At 40.0% G+C, this 21633-nt stretch overlaps 1 protein-coding gene and 1 pseudogene across 3 annotated transcripts; one reads left to right on the plus strand and one right to left on the minus strand.

Annotated features, from left to right (window-relative positions):
- Positions 1 to 1662: 1662 nt before the first annotated feature.
- Dek (DEK proto-oncogene) lies at positions 1663 to 21531 on the plus strand. 3 transcript variants are annotated; one of them, XM_090356332.1, is made up of 11 exons: positions 1663 to 1854; positions 2206 to 2365; positions 5617 to 5718; positions 6421 to 6530; positions 8705 to 8799; positions 10542 to 10662; positions 11306 to 11494; positions 17482 to 17617; positions 18162 to 18310; positions 19777 to 19845; positions 20318 to 21531. In XM_090356332.1, exons 2-11 carry the CDS (start codon positions 2215 to 2217, stop codon positions 20327 to 20329), a joined length of 1134 nt encoding a protein of 377 aa, XP_090212458.1. In that variant the 5' UTR covers positions 1663 to 1854; positions 2206 to 2214; the 3' UTR covers positions 20330 to 21531. The 3 variants fall into 3 exon arrangements, with proteins under 3 accessions (XP_090212458.1, XP_090212457.1, XP_090212456.1); XM_090356331.1 differs by having other exon boundaries at positions 1674 to 1854; positions 2153 to 2365; positions 17479 to 17617; XM_090356330.1 differs by having other exon boundaries at positions 1675 to 1854; positions 17479 to 17617.
- Positions 19678 to 19760, minus strand: LOC150048352 (small nucleolar RNA U3; annotated as a pseudogene).
- Positions 21532 to 21633: the final 102 nt, after the last annotated feature.

Genomic DNA, 21633 nt, shown 5'->3' on the forward strand with positions numbered 1-21633 from the left:
TGATGAAGAGCCATTGGAGATTCTAAGTAAACCGGCATTCAATGTGGGTAATTGTTTTTCTTTAATGGTCAACTTAGCTGCTGAATGAAGAGTTGTTGGGTAGCAATATGGAGGCTGACTGATAACAATTCAAAGCAGAGATGGCATAGGGTTTGAGTGGGGAATGATCTAGAGAGTAGAAGTGTTGGGCAATAAAAATAAAAGACTGGATTAAAAGAAAATTTTAATTTTGCCCTGCAACTTGGTCTATTCAAGTATGAGAAATGAATTATATTCCCACGAAATGCATTGAATAAAATAAATTTTGTGGTAGTAGTTCAGGAGTTGAGGGGGTAGGAAACGAAGAAAATTGCAAGCAGAACAGGACTATGAGAGGGGTGAATTACGTTGAGCTTTTGAAGTGCGGGGTTTAAAAGGTATCTGCAGAACTAAGTTTTTGACAGGAGGGTATGGAATGTTTAAACGCCTTGTTTCTTCTACAAGAAAGAGAGGTGGGGCAGGGAGCGGTGGCTCACGCTATTCAGGAGGCTGAGATCTGAGGATCAAGGTTCAAAGGACCTGAGACTCTTTATCTTCAACTAATCACTAGAAAAGGGAAAATGGGGCTTGGCTCAAGGGTAGGGTGGTAGCCTTGAACTGAAGAGCTCAGGGACAATGCCCAGGCCTAGGGATAGGGCACTAGTCTTGAGCAGAAGAGCTCAGGGACTGACCACAGGCCGAGTTCAAGCCCCATGACCCCCCCCCCAAAAAAAAAGAGGTGGGAGAGGGACAAAGACAGAGAGGAAAAGATTCACCTACAATGCCAGGCATGTGACTGCCTCCGGTAATGTGAACCCCTAATGGGGTGGGGGGAGGCCTTCGTAATTAGAGCACACTTGGGGTGACATCCCGCAGAATGAGCTCCAGGAGATAAACTTATTTAGTATTCTCTCCCTTCGTAGTGAAATACTCAGGAGAGAGAAAGAACTACCATTAACGGTCGCCTCCCTCCAGGCCCAGGAATGTACATCATAGCTTCCAGGACAATATGCTCGCAGGCCCTCTAGTGTCCTTCCTCCATCAGCTCCCGCGCGTCATCCCGGACGCGGCCTGAAGCTTATCCCAGCTGGAGCACAGACCAGCCGTCCCTAGGTAGAGCAGCTGGGGGCGAACTCGCGCGCGCCCCTCTTTAGCAGGGAAGACCCGGCGTCGCTACCCAGGCCCCGCCCTCCCGCCAGGCCCCGCCCTCCCGTTTAGGCCCAGCCCCCATCCCGCCCCGGGGAGTTCAGCTCCGGCCCTCCCATCTTTCAAATATTCCAGGCACCGCCCTCCAAGGCCCCGCCCAGCACCCTGCACCTCCTCGGATTCAGTGCCCCTCCCGTCCAGACATAGGCCCCGCCCTGTCTCCGTCCCCCAGTCCAGGCCACGCCTCCCACCCAAGCCTAGCCCCGCCCTGACCTAGTGCCCCGCCTCCCAGGATCAGACCTCATCCACCACGCAGGTCTACGCCCCGCCCTCCAGCCTAGGCTTTCTCCGGGCCTCTTATTCTGGGTCCAGGCCCCGCCCCCTGGCTCAAGTCCCGCCCTCCCGCCCGCCCGTGTTTTCCCGGGGAGACGCGGGCAGCCCCGCCTCTCCACCGGGCGCCCGCCAACTCCCAGCTCACGGCCCGGATTGGCCGCTGCCTTCCCGCTCTCCTTCCCGAACCGCCATTTTGAAAATCTTGTTGATTCAAGGAAGCCCAGCGTGCGGCGCGAGCGTCGCACGGATCTCCGCAGCCCGCGCGCGCGCGCCTTCGCGTCGGCTTGGCCTCCGTGAGCTTCGCGCAGTTTCCTCGTGCTCTTCACCTTCCAAGCTCGCGGCTGCCGGGACTCGGCGGTGAGGACTGCGGCCGGAGAACTCAGGAGGCCCGGCCGTCCCCGCTGCGGCCGACGCGTGGGGGGGGGTGGTTGGTGGAGGGACGAGGCCATTCGGACGCAGGCCTGGAGCGGGGGAGGAGACGCGGGGCGGCCTGCGCTCGGCGCGGGGCCGGGCCGGGCCGGGGCAGGGCCGGGCGGGCGTGGTGGGGGGCGGGCGGCGCGGTTTCCCGCCTCAGGCGGCGCGGGAAGACAGCGGCCCCGGGCTCCGGCGACCCGGCTCCAGGGGAGGAGGCCACTCCGCTCTTGTTTGTTTCCAGCCCGCCCGAGCCAGGACACTGACCGCGGCGTCCGGCTTCCTCCCTGCACGCAGGTCCACAGCATGTCTTCCTCGGAGCCCGCTGCGGAGGGAGAGGAGACCCCCGCGCCCCCCGCGTCCGAGAAAGAACCCGAAATGCCGGGGCCCCGGGAGGAGAGCGAGGAAGAGGACGACGACGAGGAGGAGGAGGACGACGACGACGAGGAGGAGAAAGGTGGGGAGGAAGTCGCACCCCTTAAGTGATTTTTTTTTTTTTCAGGGAACAGTTCTCTTTTGGCGCCCAGAGGCATTTGAATATCAGAGTGTGGGTTGCTTTTTTTTTTTAAAGCCAGAGTGCATGCAGAATTTTTTTTTTTTAAAGTGGAGTACTAGGCGATTGCGATTACTTTGAGTTGTTGCATTGAACATTCATACTTCTTGATCAGTTGACTGTCTTAGATTTTTTTGTGCGAGTTGCGTTGCTTTTAGATTTAAGCCCGGGTTGAGTGTCTTACTTGATAAATTTGCTCAGGGAACGTTTTCGTTTGTCTTAACTTCGTGAGGCACCTTTTTTGCCTTCTGAAGTTACTGCAGTCTTTCAAGTCAGACTTGAAGACTTAAGGTATGAATGTTAGCCCTGGACGTGTTTTACTAGTTGTGAAACCGTGTTTGCTGCACCTCAGCAGAGGTTCTCTTCAAAAGAAAGTTTTCTTTCACAAGGAAACGGCGGTGAAAGTAGTGGCTATATTTGAAAAAATAGTTGAAAAGAGGAACTATGAAAACAAAAGTTAAGCACGAAGGCACAGCTGTCTCGTTTTTAGAGGGAAATCTGCCCTGAAAGAGTGTGTCTTTATTAACCATTGTTTGACGGGAGGCACAGCCAGGCTGCTTTAGTGTTTTTGCATGAAATGCACGGACCTCTTTGAGGTACACCAACCTGCTGAGTCTCAAGTCTCAGCATTCTTCCTGATAGCCCAGTCTAGTTTTATTTGGGGTGTGGCTGTAGCTCAGTGGAAAGAGGTTGAAAAATCTTTCCCACACTTTAGCAGTACTGGATTGAATTCAGGGCCTGGGCACTGTCCCTTAGCATTTTCGTTCAAGGCTGGCACTCTGCCACTTGAGCCACAGCTCCACTTCTGGCTTTTGGTAGTTAATGAGAGATGAGCCTCACAGACTTTTTCTGGTCTCAGTCACTCAGATCTTAGCCTCCTGAGTAGCTAGTATTACAGGCCTCAGATACCAGTACCAGGCTCAATTTTCATTTTAAGTGAAAGTAGGTTTTTAAATCAGCCGTATCATAATATGCTGGGTAAAGATTTACAAGAATCTTGCCTCGTGTTTAAAGTAATATGTGCCCCAAAGCACAGGAGTGTGTTTGTATTTGAATACAGCACTGCTTTTAAATTTTAATATAAATTGTTGGATTAACTTAATTTTAGGTTACTTGGTATACAATAACTGAGAGTTGGCTGCTCTATCCCCCTACTAGCCAAGAATTTCTATGCTTTCGTCTTTCAAAAGGGACAGCATTCAAGTGTACAGATGATGAATTTTCTTGGTCATGAAAAAATTCAGAGATCTGTAGAGTTTGCAGTGAATGACTAAGAAAAGCCTAGATTTTGTTTCCAGAGTAAATTTTTGAAAATTACTAAAGTTAAACTTACAGTAGGTTTATATATTACTCCTTTTATTCTTGAGGTATGAGACAACAGTTTTTGTTCCATTAGTAGTGAATATTTTACTTTCATTGGCATTGTTAGTACAAAGATAACTAGTAGCTTTTTTACTTTGGCATCTAGTTGAATGGTTTTGTTTTGTGCAATTTACAGAGATGCAAAAGTTAGGAGATAATTATAACTTTAGGTGCTGTAGTGAATCTGTCCAGGTAGCAACCAAGCATGTATTATCTAGCTCTCAAAGGGAAAAAATAAAACAAAAAAACTGTGGTCTGAAACTAAATTGTGAAGTTTAGTTTGTTGGATGATCAGAAGGAAGTGAGTAGGAGAGGAAATTGAATGGTAAAAGATTTCTTTGTTATGCTTTCCCCATTATTCTGTTTGCTATTACCAGAATATACCTGCAGCCATCTCTACTGACCCCTACATCCCTAAGTCTTTAAGTTTTCATCCTCTTTCCCTAGTCCAAAAATAATTCCTGAATTCACAGGTCTCACCCCTCCATCCCCTTGCTGGGTTTAAGTCTAGGGTTTCTAAGTGTTCTAGACAAGCATTTTACTATTGAGCTATGCTATATCTCTAGTTCTTGCTTGTATCTTTACCCCTTAAGAAGTTTTATCCCTTTTTTTTTTTTTTTTTTTGCTGGTCCTGGAGCTGGAGGTCAGGGCTTAGATGCTGTCCTGAGCTTCTTTTGTGCAAGGCTAGTACTCTACCATTTGAGTCACAGCTTCACTTCCAGCTTTTTTAGTAGTTTATTAGGCATAAGAGTTTCATACACTTTGCTGTCCAGGTGGTCTTTGAACCCCAATCTTCAGATCTCAGCCTCCTGAGTAACTTTGATTACAGGTGTAAGCCCTGGCACCCATCATTTGTCATTTTCCTAGTAGACATTTCAAATGATGTTTAATGTCTTAGTCGTCTGTTCACCTGTCAATATGAAAGGCAGCTTTGGATAAAATAGACATTTAGATGAATGACAGGACCCCTGGAAATATAGTTTTTACAGTCATTAGATAAGTCAGGTTTTATGTTTTAAACATATTTCTTAGTGGTCTTTTTGTAGTCTAGGCTCAATAAATATGGCATATCATTGTATATATCCATTATTAAACTGCAAGGTAATGCCCCACTATGATTTTTATTTCTTCTCTCCTGATGACAATGTTAAGTACTGAAATACACTTAGACTGGGGGGGTGTGGTTATAAGCAAGCACTAGTGTTCTGCAACTCAGTGGTGGCTATAGTCTACAACACTCCGTTATGTAGTTTATGAAGAGCTGAAAAGAAAGGAACTCAGACCCACAACACAAATATGAGTCAGAAATACTTAATTTGATCATTATACATTGTGTACATGTATTGGATTATTAAAGGGCATTCTGTACATAATCATTATTACTTGTAAAAAGACGTTTAGACCATTTTTTTTTTTTTTCTGCCAGTCCTGGGGCTTGAACACGGGGCCTGGGCAATGTCCCTGAGCTTCGTTTTACAAAGGGCTAGTACTACCACTTAAGCCACAGGGCCACTTCTGGCTCTTTCTGTTGTGCTGAGGAATTGTACCCACAGCTTCATGCATGCTAGGCAAACACTCTTATCCTAAGCCATATTCCCATCCCTAGATGATTTTTTTACAGGGCATGGTTTTTAGCTTTTTTCTCCCCTGGTAGTAAATGGCACAGTTCTCAAAATCATGCTCAGGAAAAGAGTAAAATTCTAGATTTAATAATATTTTTTCCCTACAAGTTACATTAAAAAAAAGTTAATTTCTTTAGCTTTTTTTAAATGTGAGAAATATTTAATTTCTAGAAAAGAGTCTCATCGTAGAAGGCAAGAGGGAGAAGAAAAAAGTAGAGAGATTGACAATGCAAGTGTCTTCATTGCAGAGAGAGCCATTTACAATTGCACAAGGTAAGTTTATTCTGTGTTGCTTTCATTTACAGTAAAAATGCCCAGATACGCTAAATGATGGCTTCTGGTACTTAAGCAGGGTGTTTAGTGTTGAAGAAGTGGTAATATTCCTTTGGCACAATTTATTTGCCCTAGTCAAAATTGTAGATATAATGCTATAAAACCAGTTCATAGGTCGGGTGCAGTGGCTCACTCCTGTAATCCTAGCTACTCAGGAGGCTGAGATATGAGGACCAGGGTTCAAAGCTAGCCCAAGCACAAAAGGACCTGAGGTTCTTATCTCCAATTAACATCTAGTAAATGGGAAGTGGAGTAGGGTAGGGTAGTAGCTTTGAGCTAAAGAGCTCAGGGAGTGCCCAGGCCAAGTTCAAGCCCCATGACTCACCAAAAAAAAAAAAAAAATTCACACTCTGGGCACCCGTGGCTTACACAGATCTCAACCTCCTGAGATCTGAGGATTACAGTTCAAAGCCAGCCCAGTGCAAAAGTCCACAAGACTCATCTCCAGTTAATCACTGGAAAACCAGGAATGGCACTATGGCTCAAAGTGGTAGGTAGCTAGCCTTGAGCTGAAGAGCTCAAGGACAATACCCAGGCCCAAGGTTTAAGCCCCATGGCTGACAAAAAATAATTCAGATTTTTATTATTAAGTTTTATAATTGTACAATAGCAATGGGTATTTGATTATGTCTTCTTTAATAGGAAAAGGGCAGAAACTTTGTGAAATTGAAAGAATTCATTTCTTTTTGAGTAAGAAGAAAACAGATGAACTTCGAAATCTGCACAAATTGCTTTACAACCGACCAGGCACAGTAAGTCTTTAATCTGTATGCTTGTATATATATTAAAATATTTCAGAGGCGCCGGGAGTTTGGCCTAGTGGTTAAAGTGCTTGCCTAGCATGCACACAGACCCTGGTTCGATTCCTTGGTACCACATACATACAAAAAAGCCAGAAGTGGTGCTGAGGCTCAAGTGGTAGAGCTCTAGCCTTGAGAAAGTCCAAGGACAGTGCTCAGGCCCCGAGCTCAAGCCCAGGACTGGCAAAAAAAGAAAAAAAATATTTCAGAATAGAACCATAATGTTGAGTCTATAAGAGATGTTAATCAACTAGTATAAAAACGATCAACTAATACAATTTATATACCATACCAGTGAGCAAAATGAGTGACACATGCTTACTAAATGACATTACAGGTCACCTAGCTGAATCTAAACAATTAGGACTATAATTTCAGCTCTTTTAACTGTAGCTGTTTATTTGCTTGTTTCCTTTAAGCTTATGTTGTTTAGCACAGTTATTTTTACTCCAGTCTGGGGCTCAGTGACAGTGTACTTGTCTAAAAAATGTGTTAAGGCACTGGATTAGAACCCAGCACTGCCATAAAAAAAAGGAAATGCAGTTTGTTTGTTCTTAAATTTCAAGTTATGAAATAGGTACTACAATGATTCAATGCCCTTTAAGTTTGGAATTATGGGAATAATGTATTCTTTGGGTGTTTGTCAGTCTTGGGGCTTGATTTTGTGGTTTTGGTGCTGTCACTGAGATTTTTTTGCTCAAGGCCAGCACTCTACCACTTAAGCCTCTGTTTCACTTAGAGCTTTTTTAGTATTTTACTGGAGACAAGAGGAATAGATTTTCCTTCCCCAGCTGGCTTCAAACCATGATCTTCAAATTTCAACCTCCTGAATAGTAGCTAGTATTGACGGTGTGAGCCACCAGTGCCCAACTTATTGGAAGAATTTTAAAATTATTCATAATTGTATCTCATTTTGAACAAATATCTGATAAAACTGAATGGCAATCCTTTTGCCAAAGGACATGTTATTATACATACAGCTATTTCATATATATATATATATTTTTTTTTTTAATGAGTCATGGGGCTTGAACTCAGGGCCTGCATACTATGAGCTTCTTCTCAAGGATAATTTATACCACCTGAGCCACAGCACCACTTCCAGTTTTCTTGTGGTTAATTGGAGATCAGAGTCTTGTAGATGTTCCTTTTTGGTCTGGCTTTAAACAGCGATCCTCAGATCTCGGTCTTCTGAATAGCCAGGATTACATGCATGAGTCACCAGCTCCCAGCTTATTTCATATATAAGGAAGCTGTATTTTGGCAAGGAAAAGTTGTATATTGTTAGAATATTTGCAGCATACTATAATTTATGCATTAATCTCAAGCCTCACAATATTTTATACAAACATCCTAACTAGTAAATGATATTAACTTTTTGGAACTCTGACTCTTCTTTTTACTTTTTAAATGATAAAGTCCAGGTGGGAGTTTGGCTTTGTGGTAGAGTGCTTTGCCTAACATGCACAAAGCCCTTGGTTTGATTCCTTGGTGCCACTTACACAGAAAGGGCCAGAAGTGGTGCTGTGGCTCAAGTGGTAGAACGCTTGCCTTGAGAAAGCTCAAGGACAGTACCCAGGCACTGAGTTCGAGTCCTGGGATTGGACAAAAAAAAATAATCCTCTTGATATGGAAAAATAAGAAACATTGCAAGTATTTGTTGCTTATGGAGAAAAGATCTTTGTAGTAATTTTCCATATCTGGTACTATTAGATAACAGTTATGGTAAATATTTCCAGATGGAAATTCGAATTCAAACATTTTTTGTGGTATTAGGTATTGAACCTAGCACCTCAGGCATTCTAGGCAAATTCTTTACTACTCAAGCCATGCCTCTTGCCTTTTTATTTTTTTAAGATGAGATATAATGACTAAGTTGCCGGTGCTGAGATTCTCCAGTGTCTACCTCCTGATTAGTTGGTGTAATGTGTCACCACACCCAGCTTCAATGTTATTTTCAGAAAATTAAGTTTATATGATTTTTCCCCCCCTTGGTAAGGGGTATGTTTCCAACTTGGAATAATATATGCTGAATAAGGTATAATTCAGAGGTATATGACATAATGATGCTTTAAGGACTCTTGTGTATTACTGAGTAGCATTAATGATGAGAGAAACATTTTCAGGTATCCTCATTAAAGAAGAATGTGGGTCAGTTTAGTGGTTTTCCATTTGAAAAAGGAAGTGTCCAGTATAAAAAGAAGGAAGAAATGTTGAAAAAGTAAGTTTTTTTTAATATTGTGTTTTGATAAGTGTTTTGTTTACCTTTTGATATTTAAAAATCATTTCTTAGTCATTTTCAGTGGACTACAGATTCTGTACTTTTTAGGTACCAAGACTTGATTGCATTAACCCATTTTCCCAAATATAATAGCCATCAAGATTATTAGAAGTATTTAGTTTTTTATTTCCTAGAAGAGTGACTTTTATCATTTATAGAGGTTAAAATTCAGAAGCGCTAAAGGGGATGTAGTGAAGAGTCTTTGCTAATGTCATTTACTCAGTTCCTTTTTTTATTTTTCCTGTGCCAGTACTGGGGCTTGAACTCAAAGTCTAGGCACTTCCCTTCATTTGTGTTTTTATTTCCCCTCAACACTGTTGCTTTATCACTTTAGCCACAATTCCACTTCCAATTTTGTTTGGGCGGTTAATAGGAGCTAAGTCTCATTCACTTTTCTTCAGATCTTTCCCTTTCCATGATCCTCAGATCTCAGCCTCCTGAGTAACAATGATTATAGGCAGAAGCCACCAGTGCCTGGCTACTCTATTCCTTTTTAAACCATGTAAACTACCTTGGTGATAACTTGATAGAAACCTATATCATAATGCAATCAAGGTGATATATGTTCTTAGAGTTTTCTTTTATTAAATGACTGTACTTTAAGAATTTAAATAATAAAAAGAATTACCTGGTATTCATTGATACGTTTTAGTATGAATATTGAGGGAAAATGTGTAATTTATCAATTGTCCTAAGAATTGTTCAGTCTATGAGTTTGGTATTGTTCACAGCTTTCTATGTAATTTTCCCATGAGTTAGAATTAGTTTGTTTTTTGTTGTTATTGTTTTTGTTTTTTTCTTTTTGCCAGTTCTAGGCTTGGGTTGGGGCCTGAGCACTGTCCTTGGGTTTTCATAAGGCTAGAGTCCTCCCACTTGAGCCACACCACCACTTCCAGATTTTTCTGTGTGAGGTGCCGAGGGATCGAACCTGGGTCTTCATTCATGCATGCTAGGCAAGCACTCTACTACTAGGCCAAACACCCTGCCGAAATTAGTTTATTCCTAAGCTGTCTTTAAAACTTAATCAGTAGATTGGGCCAGGAGTGTGGCCTAGTTGTAGCTTGCTTGCCTAGAATACACAAAGCCCTCAGTTCAATTCCCTGAAACCACTTACGCAGAAAAAGCCCGAAGTGGTGCTGTGGCTCAAATGATGGCAGAATGTTAGCCTAGAGTAAAAAGTGTCCATGGACAGGGCCCCGGCCCTGAGTTCAAGCCCCAGGACTGGCATAAAACAAACTGAATTGCTAGGCTGGTGTAAGTGGCTCCTGCCTATAGTACTATTTATTCAGGAGGCTGAGATCTAAGGATTATAGTTCAAAACCATTCCTGGTAGGAAAAGTCCGTGAGAGTCTTTATCTACAATCAGCCACAGGTAGCTAGAAGTAGAACTATGCTCAACTGGTAGAGGCTAGCCTTGTGCACAAAAGCTCAGGGCCAGGGCCCTGAGTTCAACCCCCAGGACCTACATACACATACATATCAACACAAAAGCCAACTTGATTTGGTAATTATTACCTATTAATCATAATTAGTTTTTGAGTAGAAAGCTTATTATGTGAAATATTGCTGCTTTTTCATGTATGTATGTATATAACAACCTTATGTTGTTGATTATTGCTTTTATGTTTTGGGGGTTATAAAATATATAATTACCTTGTTTTTTTTTCTTTTCTTTTTTTCAGATTCAGAAATGCCATGTTAAAGAGCATCTGTGAAGTTCTTGATTTGGAAAGGTCTGGAGTAAATAGTGAGCTTGTAAAGAGGATTTTGAATTTCTTGATGCATCCAAAGCCTTCCGGCAAAGTGAGGGTTTTTGTTTTTCTCCTTGTGTTGTTGGTGGTGGTACTGCTCAAGTTTGCTAGATTGATGCCGTTTCACTTGAGATTTTTGTGTTGCTTGTTGTGGAGATGAAGTCTCAAAGGGTTTTTCATGGCATGAATTCTCCAACAGTAATTTCCATTTGAAGTTGTAAAATTTGTTGGTACTGAATACTGTCAATTTCACTGGAGGTCTGACATATTACTTGCTCCTTCTGAGGTCAAGGGGGGCATAACATGAGTTTGATGTCATGGCTTTCTTGCACACACAAAACTCAGGTACTGCAACTTCTGGTTCTAAGCATTCTGAGCTGTTGTCTGAACTTGGGGATCTTGTGTTTGCTGGGTAGGTATTCTCAGTTCTTGCTTAGGATGACTGAAATCTTCATAGAACATATACTCAAGCCTTTCTGATTAGTTTTGCCAGGTGTTTAGGACAACGTGATTTGGAAGAATATTGGTAATGAAATTTTAGGTTGACCTGACACATTAAGTTAAAGATGAATTTGTGAATCTGCTAATCTTGCAAATATTCCTAGCTGGAAGTTGAGAATTTTTCTAGAGGTGATTGACTTAGAAGTATAATACCTTATTAGTGTTACTGCTTAATTTTTTTTTTTGATATGCAGCCATTGCCAAAATCTAAAAAAAATTCTAGCAAAGGCAGTAAAAAGGAACGGAACAGTTCTGGAGCTGCAAGAAAAGCAAAGCAATCCAAGTGTCCTGAAATTCTATCAGATGAATCTAGTAGTGATGAAGAAGAAAAGAAAAATAAGGAAGAGTCTTCAGATGATGAAGACAAAGAAAGTGAAGAGGAGGTAAAACATCCTATTTCATTATATTTCCATAGGGAAAGTTAAATATTAAGTCCACCAATTTCATTCACATTGTTGAAAATGCAAAAATGATTAAGAAGAAACCCTCTTTTTTTTTTCCTTGCCAGCTCTGAGGATTGAACTCAAGGTCTGGGCTGTCCCTGAGCTTTTTTCTGGTCAAGGCTAGCACTACCTCTTAAGCCACAGTTTAATTTCCTGCCTTTCCTGGGTAGTTTATTAAAGATGAGAGTCTCATAGACTTTTTTGCCCTGGCAGCCTGGCTTTGATTATGATCCTTAGATCTCAGCCTCCTGAGTAGCTAGAATTTTAGGTGTGACCCTGGCTCCATTTCTTTTAAGAAGCACCTTGTTTTCCATGTAAATATGAAAGGTAGTTAGTGTGGCCTGCATGTGAAGTGATCCTTAACCTGGATCTGGAGATCTAGAATGATAATGGGAGAAGAAACAGGAGGGATACATATCCTGAACACATAGAAACAGAATCTTTTGAGAGAATGCTAATTATTTTATAATTGACCTGAACTGTATGTCACATGTAAAAAGCAAGAGGTTTAAGGACTATCATTTTTCCCCAAACCTACTAGAGATTGCCATTAGTGAAAATAAAAGCATTTGAAATTTATTTGATCATTGTAAGTTTTATTTTGTTTAAGAATGCTTGCCATTTTCTATTTAGAAATATTTTGTAAAATGCTGAGAATATTTTGCTTCCAAAAGGTTTTACTTTTAGTGTAGTAGATGGAGAGAACACAGGGACAGATAATTTCTTGTTAGTGATATTTTCAGAAAACAGTATTTTCTTCCTCTAGAGGTCATAACTTGCTTTATTGTAAAATCTTCTTTTAGTGACTAAATACTAGCTTAACATTTTAAGCTAGATGAGTCCTTTTAGTGAGGGATAGCTCTAGTCTTCAGGTGTGATAACCAAAAAATTCTCCAAACACTGTCACATGGTCCCTAAAAAGTGATCACTGCAGAATTAAATGTGTAGTAAACACACATGCATGCATGTGTGTATATTTACTATTTATACTTTAAAATACTTAAAATTTTGTTCTGAGTCTTAGGTTTCAAGTAGAAAATTCTTAATGTCAAATATAAGGACTTCCATAAAATTAAGTACAAAGTACTGCAAGACTTTGTTGTTGTTGTTGTTTTTTGTTGTTGTCAGTCATCAATTGAGGGACTTGAAACTGGGCCTGGGTGTTGTCCCTGAGCTCCAGCTCAAGGCTACCGCCCTACCCTTTGAGACACACTGCCACTTCCGGTTTTCTGGTAATTATATTTGGAGATAAGAGTCTCACGGACTTTCGTCCACCTGCAATCCTCAGATCTAAGCCTCCTGTGTATCTAGGATTACAGGTGTGAGCCAACAGGCCAGGCTCCTTGGACACTTTGCTCAAAGTTAGCCCTCTGACACTTGAGCCACAGCACCACTTTCAGCTTTTTCTGTATATGTGGTACTAAGGAATTGAACCCAGGGCTTCATACATACTAGCCCATACTATTCCTGGCCCAATACTGCAAAACTTTAACTTCATATTTAGAATTTATCTTGAGTTTTCCCATAAGTATCAGAAATGTTTTCAGCTGAAAAATTTACAACCTTTTCCTAATGTGTAAAGAAAAGCTTTATCTTTTATGACAAGAAGTCCACACAGGCAATTTTGGGCCAGTACATAGCTCAGAAAAGATCTAGGGTGAAAGTGCCAACTCTCCCTGAATATGGCATTCAACCCTATAATGATAGGGTGGTAGTTTTATCTTTGGTCAGTAAATTCAGGTTCCACACAAGGACGAGTTTTTACAGGACTTATAGAAATGTTTGGCATTTTCCTCTTGAAACAAATGTGGGTTTTTGTTTGTCTTTGTTTTTTAAGTGAGAGATTTCTATATACTTGGCACTAGTCACCAGGCTGTCTAGCTGCAAGAGAAGCTGTGGGAAACAGGTTTATGAATTCTTGCTTCCATAAGAATATGGCGAGTTAAGACTAGGTGTTGGTAAACTTGAAACCATTTGAGGGTAATTGTAGGAGAGTGAACATGAAAGTTTTGTCGACCCTTAATTATATTTTGAAAAATAAGAAATATTATAAATTGAATCAGAGAGGAATTACAAAGTGGAATAAACTAAACCTTTTGTTGGAAGGCAAAGTTAATTCTTCATAAAGTCCACTTAGACTTAAACTTGCTGTCATCTTTTATGAAGTATAATTATATTTTCACATCCTTTTCCTCTTGGCCTTCTGAGTTTTCTCAGCCAAGTTAGTAAAAGAATAGTGGATTTTAAGCTAATTTTTTATTTTGTTCATCTATTCGCCCAGTACAGCCTTTCTGATTTGAGGACAGAATTCTGGCTCTGTGACAGGCGTTTTTTTTGCCATCCCTCCTTCAAGAGCCCTGCTGCCTATAAAAATAGGTAAGCCTTACTTTCCCAAGATACTTTTTTTTTTGCCCTCCTCAAAAATTGCTTGTGTCATTCCTCTGATTCTGTGCCTTCATGGTTAACAGACATAGCAAGTCCTCTTCCAATTTTTGAAAATTTGTATTATTGCTATTTTAAAAACTTAACAGTATATAACTAAAATTAAATGTGGTCATCAATTTTTATATTCCTCTTTAGTGTAGCAGAAATCCCTAAAATAGTTGATTGTTCACTGAGCCACTATTAGTAGCATATTTAGAAATAGCAAACCAAAGTCTTTAAAAATGAATAGTGGTTAGAAGCTTGCTTTTTCTTTTTTCTTTCAAGCTGTCTTAGGAGGGAGTAGTGAAGAATTTTTTTCACTACAAAGGGAATCACCAGCAGATACATTATCTACTATCGAATATTTTCAATGTGTAAGGCACTAAAAGTATTTTCACTCATTAGTGCCTTTACTTTCCAGCAGAACTATGCTTCTATCTCCCTTATTTCGCAAATAAGGAAATCTGGTCTAGTGATGTGTTTAGGCTGGATATTGAAAATAGTCAGCTGGCCTCAAGATTTCACAATAAACTGTGATTTGTCCTATAATGCGTGTGCTGTATATTGGCAATGTTTTAGAAATGTTACTAGATAACACGTTAGTAGTCCCCCCCTCCCCCTTTTTGTGGGTCATGGAGCTTGAACTGTGGGCATTGGCACTGTCTCTGAGCTCTTCAGCTCAAGGCTACACCCTACCCCTTGAGTCACAGCCCGACTTCCTGTTTTCTAGTGGCTAATTGGAGATAAGAGTCTCATGTGTTTTTTTAGTGCCCTGGGCTGGCTTTGGCTTTGGCTTTGAACTGAAGATCCTCAGATCTCAGCCTCTTCAATAATTTAGGATTACAGGGGTGAGCCACCACACCTGGCTAGTTGTCCATTTTTTTTAAATGCAGCATATTACTCTTTAGATGATAAATTCAGAACAATGTAGTTTTTATTGTTTGTTCAAGTATACACTTTAGATATTACTTGATTTTTGGCTTGAGCTCTGAACCTGGGCTGCTTTTTGCTCAAGGCTAGTACTCTATCACTTCAACCACAGAGCCATTTCTAGCTTTTTCTAAGTTTATTGCAGTAAGTGTCTCATACACTTTCCTTTCTGGGCTGGTTTCAAAAAACCATAATCCTCAGATCTTAGCCTCCTGAGTTACTAGGATTACACGTGTGAGCCACCAGCAGTGGCTAGCTTTTTATCAAACTGTTAACTGCTCTTAATTTATAGCTTTCAAAATTTGTCATGTTACATGTGTGTCTTTAATTTCTTAATTTTATTTTTACCAAGTTGAATTCAGGTTACAGGTCTTACTGAACCATGCATTCAGCCCAGAATTATATTTTATTATTATTATTATTATTATTATTATTATTTTTTGGGTCATAGAGTTTGAATTCTGGGCCATGTGAGCTCTTCAGCTCAAGGCTATCACCCTTACCCCCCCCCCCAGCCTCAGCCCCACTCCCCATTTTTGGTTTTTCCTAGTGATTAATTGGAGATAAGAGTCTAATCCTAGCTCCTCAGGAGACTGAGATCTGAGGATCATGGTTCAAAGCCAGCTCAGGCAATACAATACAAAACTGAGAGACTCTTACTTCCAATTGATCACTAGAAAATGGGAAGTGGGGCTGTGTCTCAAGGGTAGAGTAGTAGCCTTGAGCTGAAGAGCTCAGAGATAGCACCCATGCCAGAGTTCAAGCCCCATGACCCCCCCCAAAAAAAATAACTCTGTCTTTTGTGGGGGCTGGCTTTGAATTGCAATTCTCAGATCTCAGCCTCCTGAGTAGCTAGGACTACAGGTGTGAGCCATTGTACGCAGCCAGCCCATATTTTCACTGGTCTGGTCTGACTTCAGACTGTAGTCCAAATCTGTCTTCTGAATAGCTAGGATTTCAGCATGGACACTGCACCCCAGTGTCAATTTAAATCTTTACTAAAATGCCCTAGAAGCTGAGTGCCAGTGGCTCACACCTGTAATCTTAGCTACTCAGGAGGCTGAGATCTGAAGTTCTGAGGATTGCAGTTCACGGTTCAAAGCCAACTCGGGCACAAAAGTCCATGAGACTTACCAGAAAACTGAAAGTGATGCTGTGGCTCAAGGGGGTAGAGCTTGAGTTGAAGAGCTCAGGGACAGCACCGTGTGTGCGCGAGCGTGTCCGTGTGTGCATGTGTGTGTCCGTATCCTAGAAGTACTTATCTATAAGGGACAGCTGTGTGTATCCTAGAAGTAATTATCTATAAACATCTCTAATTGCCTAATGGTTTTTTCTACTGTTTGTTTCCTGTTTATTCTACTTCTTCCTACTGTTGTCTTGGTATAGGGCTTGAACCTCAGGGCTTGATCACTGTCCCTGAGTTGTTTTGCTCAAGGCTAGAGCTCTACCATTTTGAGCCACTTCTGGTTTTCTGGTGGTTAGTTGGAAATAAATGTCTCATTGACTTTCCTGCCTGGCCTGGCTTTGAATTACGATCCTCAGATCTCACTCAACTTTCTCAGTAGCTAGGATTACAGGCATGAGCTTTGGCTTGCTCACTTTCCTTACATGAACAAACTCATATTTTATGATCCTTTCATTGAAGTGATGTGATTACCTTATTCTGTGTATTAAGTATATCAGTAAGACCTCCTGCACATTTGTTCATGTAGAACTACAACTGTTAACTAGTTAGAGGACCTAGTAAACATGAATCCATTTAAGTTAGTCATAGAAAAGTAATAAACCATTGATGATTGCATTTTGGTCCTCACTATCTGGAACTCAAGATCAGGGAGTAAAAACAGCCTCTGAATAGCTGAAACCAATGGCAAAGCTCTCATTCATTTATAGAAGTATGTAAAGCCATTAATACATCTTAAATACTTTTTAATAGCAGTGAAGCTATAGATGTTTTAGAGCCTAACTTATTTTGGTAGTTAATGTAAAGTGATATTAGGCTTGTATTGATGTGTAGAGTACAGCAAGAAGACAAACACTAAATCTAGTGAACTGCATATTGAAAAATAGTCTGAGCTTATCTAATTTTTGGGGGGAAAAAAGTGGTCTATATACTTGAGTCTGAAGGATAGATTCAACACAATGTTTCTATATGTTAAAAATGAAAAAAAAAAGAACAGGCCTAGTGTTAGTGATGCTCACCTCCAATCCTAGTTTCTCAGGAAACTGCCCAGGCAGGAAAAGTCCAAGAGACTCATTTCCAGTTAACTACAGTAAGCTAGAAGTGGGGGTGTTGCTCACATGGTAGAAAACTACCCTTGAACAAAAGAGCTCAGGGATAGCACCAAGGCCAGGAGTTCTGTCCCTCCCTCCCTCTTCCCTCTCATGCACACATGCACACTCGTGCACGCGCGCATTAAGAAGATAGCTATCCCTAATGCCAGCTCTCTAGAGGCTGAGGCAGGAAGATTGCAAATTCAGTAGATTCAGTTTTCCCAATATTGTTAAGGCAGGCATAGAAATAGAGCAATAACAATAAATCTCACCAACATGTATGCTTTCTTTTTCAGCAGCCACCAAAAAAAACATCTAAAAGAGAAAAACCTAAACCAAAAGCTACTTCTAAAAGTAAAAAATCTGTGAAAAGTGCTAATGTTAAGAAAGCAGATAGCAGTACCACCAAGAAGAACCAAAACAGTTCTAAGAAAGGTATGTTAGCTATGACATTCTCTGGGTTGGAGTGAGACTCAGTAATAAAGATCTTCCTGCTTAGCAAAACGTAAGGGCCTGAGATCCAATACAAGTATTGCTTAAAAAAAAAATACATCAGCAACTTAAGATACTATATATATGTTTAAACGGGTGGAAGACTGAACTACAAGAGCATTGGGTGGGTAGAAGCATGCCAGATTTTAAAAATCAAAGTTGAAATCTTTTCATTGCATGTTTTTTAAGGTAATTTATAATTATGAATTTCTTTTTATTTTAAAATTAAGAAATATTTTATTTGGTTATTTGAAATTGGATAGGGAACGGGGGAAAACAAGATGAGGGCTGAGGGGGAGGGAAATGGGGACCAAGACATGAGAATGGGTATCAATGTATAGGAATTAATGCACCATCTATCTGGCAAATATCATGTAACCCTTCTATTAATTACAATAAAAATACATAAAAAATATTTTAAACACTTGTTTGCAATTGGGGAGGTATCTAGTAAGAAAAAATTTTACTGGCATTTAATACCTTTCAGAGAGTGAATCTGAGGATAGTTCGGATGATGAACCTTTAATTAAAAAATTGAAGAAACCACCTACAGATGAAGAGTTAAAGGAAACAGTTAAGAAATTATTGGCCAATGCTAACTTGGAAGAAGTCACAATGAAGCAGATCTGTAAAGAGGTAATAATCATACAATTTTGACTTGGAAGTTTTCCCCCCATTTCCTCATATGAGCCTATACTTTGTGTATTAAATTATTTGCTGAACTATATGCCAAAGTCACTTTTATAGGTGCTAGGATACTTGAAATGGTCATAAAATAATCTCATCTTAATGAATTTTTTTTTTTGCCAGTCCTAGGCAAGCACTCAACCACTAGGCCAAACTCCCAACCCCTTAATGAAATTTTTATAAACAGATTGAAGTGGGGATGAACAAAATTTAAACTGATGTTTAAGCTCTATAGGAATCATTTTTCAGATCTGTAAACTTGTCCTTGCACATGAATGACATGTACTCTTGATAATGAGCCACAGCGCAACTTCTGGCATTTTGCTTGTTAGAGAAGAGAATCTCAAGGACTTTCCTGCCCAGGGCTAGCTTTGAACCATGATCCTCAGCCTCCAAATGGGATTACAGGCATGAGCTACCAGTGCCTAGCTTTTTAATTTTTTTCCAGATAAGGTCTTGCTATCCAGGCATGCATCTGGGCAAGAGCTGATTACAGGTCTTTTTTTTCTGGTTGGTTGTACGGCTTGAACTCAGGGTTTGGGTACTGTTCCTGAGCTCTTTTGGCTCAAGACTGGTGTTCTACCACTTTAAGCCACAGCTCCACATCCAGTTTTCTGGTGGTTACTTGGGATTGGGAGTTTGGCTTAGCATGCATGAAGGCCCATGTTCGATTCCTCGGTACCACATACATTGAAAAGCCGAAGTGGTGCTGTGGCTTTGAGCCCTGGTCAGCTCTCAGCTTCCCAAGTAGCTAGGATTACAGGAGTGAGCCACCAGTGTCTTGTTGCTTTGGCTCCTTGATGGGATAACAGATACAAACCACCAACTGTTACTTGGGTCTTCTCAAACTTTTTTCTTCCTGTGCTGGCCTGAAACTGCTCCAAACAACTTTAAGTCTCTTGGTAGCTATGATTGCAAGCCACTGGCACTTAACCTAAGCTGAAAAACTATTGATGCATCCTTACGTTATGTGTATGTAATATGGTAATAAACTGTTACACAGGAAGTTCTTAACTGGACTTGCGCTAAAGGGCTTTTAATAGATTGTAGAATATTTTTTAAAGTCTATTTTTTAAAGTCTTCGAGTAGTGTTTGTTTTGGCCAGTCCTAGGATTCAACTCAGGTCCTGAGCACTATCCTTGGACTTTGTCAAGGCTAGAGCTCTACCACTTGAGCCTCAACACCACTTCTGGCTTTTTCCCATGTATGTGGTACCGAGGAATCGAACCCGGGTCTTCCTGCATGCTAGGCAAGCACTCTACCACTAGGCCAAACTCCCGGCCCCACTTGAATACAATTTTTAAGAATGCATTTTTAATTTTTTTTTTTTGGTACTCTGCACAATCAATGGAATGTCTCTAGTAACATACTATAGAAATGATCCCTGAAGTATAGTCAATATTTTTTTACTATAGGTATATGAAAATTATCCTGCTTATGATTTAACGGAGAGAAAAGACTTCATTAAAACAACTGTAAAAGAGGTAAAGTATGTGTTTACCTAACATGATTATTCTAGACACAAAACAAATTAAAGGGGTTGAGGGGAAATGGGGACAAAAACATGAGAAGGGGTATCAATGTGTAAGAAGTAATGTACCTACTATCTGGCAAATATAACTGTAACCCCTTTATACATTACAATTAAAAAATTAGAAAAATTGTATACCTATTAACTACATGTATTAGATTTGGTCCTCAGATTTAATGAGTAAGGCTCAGTGAACGTGAGCTCAGATGAGATAGGTGGTTATAGTAGCTGGTGGGTGAGACAGGCAATAGCTTGAGGGTTGCATCCTGACCAGTGGTTGCTCAGTTCTGCGACATCAACTGCCTTCTCAAGGCCACATTAGCAAAACAGTTATTGTGAAGAACAGTTATTGTGAAGAAATGAAGTTTTAAGGTTTATGTGTACTTGATAGTGTATGGTAAAATGGTATATGTTTGTCATTACAGCTAATTTCTTGAGAGAAGACAGATGACTTACTCATTTAGATTTGAAGATCTGATTTATACCAGCAAAGAGAATGTATCTCCTTTTCTAAATCCTTGTAAAATGTGTTGCTGACCTTTTTATTATTGTTACATATATTTGAGTTTGCCGTTTTAAATTGCATTTCTATGCAGTTTTTAAATTGCATTTCTATGCAGTTTTTAGTCTAAAATCTTGCATGGCGTTAAGTGTTCCTTGCTTTTATAGCTGTATTTTGTACATTTTGGATTTCTCTATATAAGCTTATAGATTGCTGAAATGTTGTGGGTTTTATTTAGTGCACTAATGTTAGCTTGTTAGCTTGCTTAAGACATAACTTTTAATCACGTAAAACAAAAGTTACTATAACTGGCATTTTATCCATGCAGAGATTGTTGGCAGTATTTAGTATAGGAAATGCTTTGAATACACCTCTTTTGGTGTGGAAACTTAGTGACAGTGTGTTCATATTAAATCACACAAGCAGTGACTCTCCAGGTGACTGAATTGGAATTTCTGCATGTGTATATATGGAATTGTCAGCATGAGAGAGATATTTTTGTATTTTTCAAAATTTGTTGTATATAGCTTTTTTTTTTAAATTTCTTTTGTGCAGATCAATTTTTAAACTCTTGTAGGCATCTTTGCACTTGTAAACTATGAAATGTCAGTGTTCAGCCAGATGGTATGATGGAGCAGTGGAGAGCAGTTCTGCTTTGCCCTGAAAGTGTCATCAGTCTGTAGTTTTAGCATTAACTACATACAGAAGTGTCTTAAGTTTTTATATTGTCAGACCAAAATCAACACAAATTTTGGGAAAGGGTAGGATTAATTTGGCTTATAATAAGTGAACTGATTTGTAACTGCTTTTGACCCCCTTTGTAATTATGATAAAAATACCAGATGTAATGCCGGAAAATGTATGGCAGTAGTTTTTCTCCGAGTTTTAGTATTTTTAATGGAGAAATTAAATTTGTGGAATCAGGGCTTGTTAACACAGGTTTTAAATTTCAGCCAATCAGGATTCCAAGTGGTCAATGTGGACTAACCCAAATTTAAAAGACAAAATTATCTTTACTATCTTTAAAAACCTGTCTCTAAATTTTAAAATATGCTGCTTATCACAAGTATTTGATGTAACATTGAATGTTTACAAAATTTACATAGTATGACAAATTACATGGAAAGTATTTTTCATAGACTATATAATTATACATACATGTAATTAGGACACTAGAGAAATGGGTGTGATTAAAACAACAGCAGCCCAAAAAATTGGCCTTTGAGTTTAATTATTGAA

This window comes from Megascapheus bottae, chromosome 22 (genome assembly GCF_031878675.1).
Source record: "Megascapheus bottae isolate mThoBot1 chromosome 22, mThoBot2.hap1, whole genome shotgun sequence".
NCBI classification, from domain to species: Eukaryota; Metazoa; Chordata; class Mammalia; order Rodentia; family Geomyidae; genus Megascapheus; species Megascapheus bottae.

Excerpts from the sequence above, each read along its gene's own strand:
- Dek (XM_090356331.1), top strand. The coding sequence starts at position 2,215 with ATGTCTTCCTCGGAGCCCGCTGCGGAGGGAGAGGAGACCCCCGCGCCC. Across the intron at positions 2,366-5,616 it reads CGACGACGAGGAGGAGAAAG|AAAAGAGTCTCATCGTAGAA; the intron begins GTGGGGAGGAAG and ends TTTAATTTCTAG. Across the intron at positions 8,800-10,541 it reads AAGGAAGAAATGTTGAAAAA|ATTCAGAAATGCCATGTTAA; the intron begins GTAAGTTTTTTT and ends TCTTTTTTTCAG.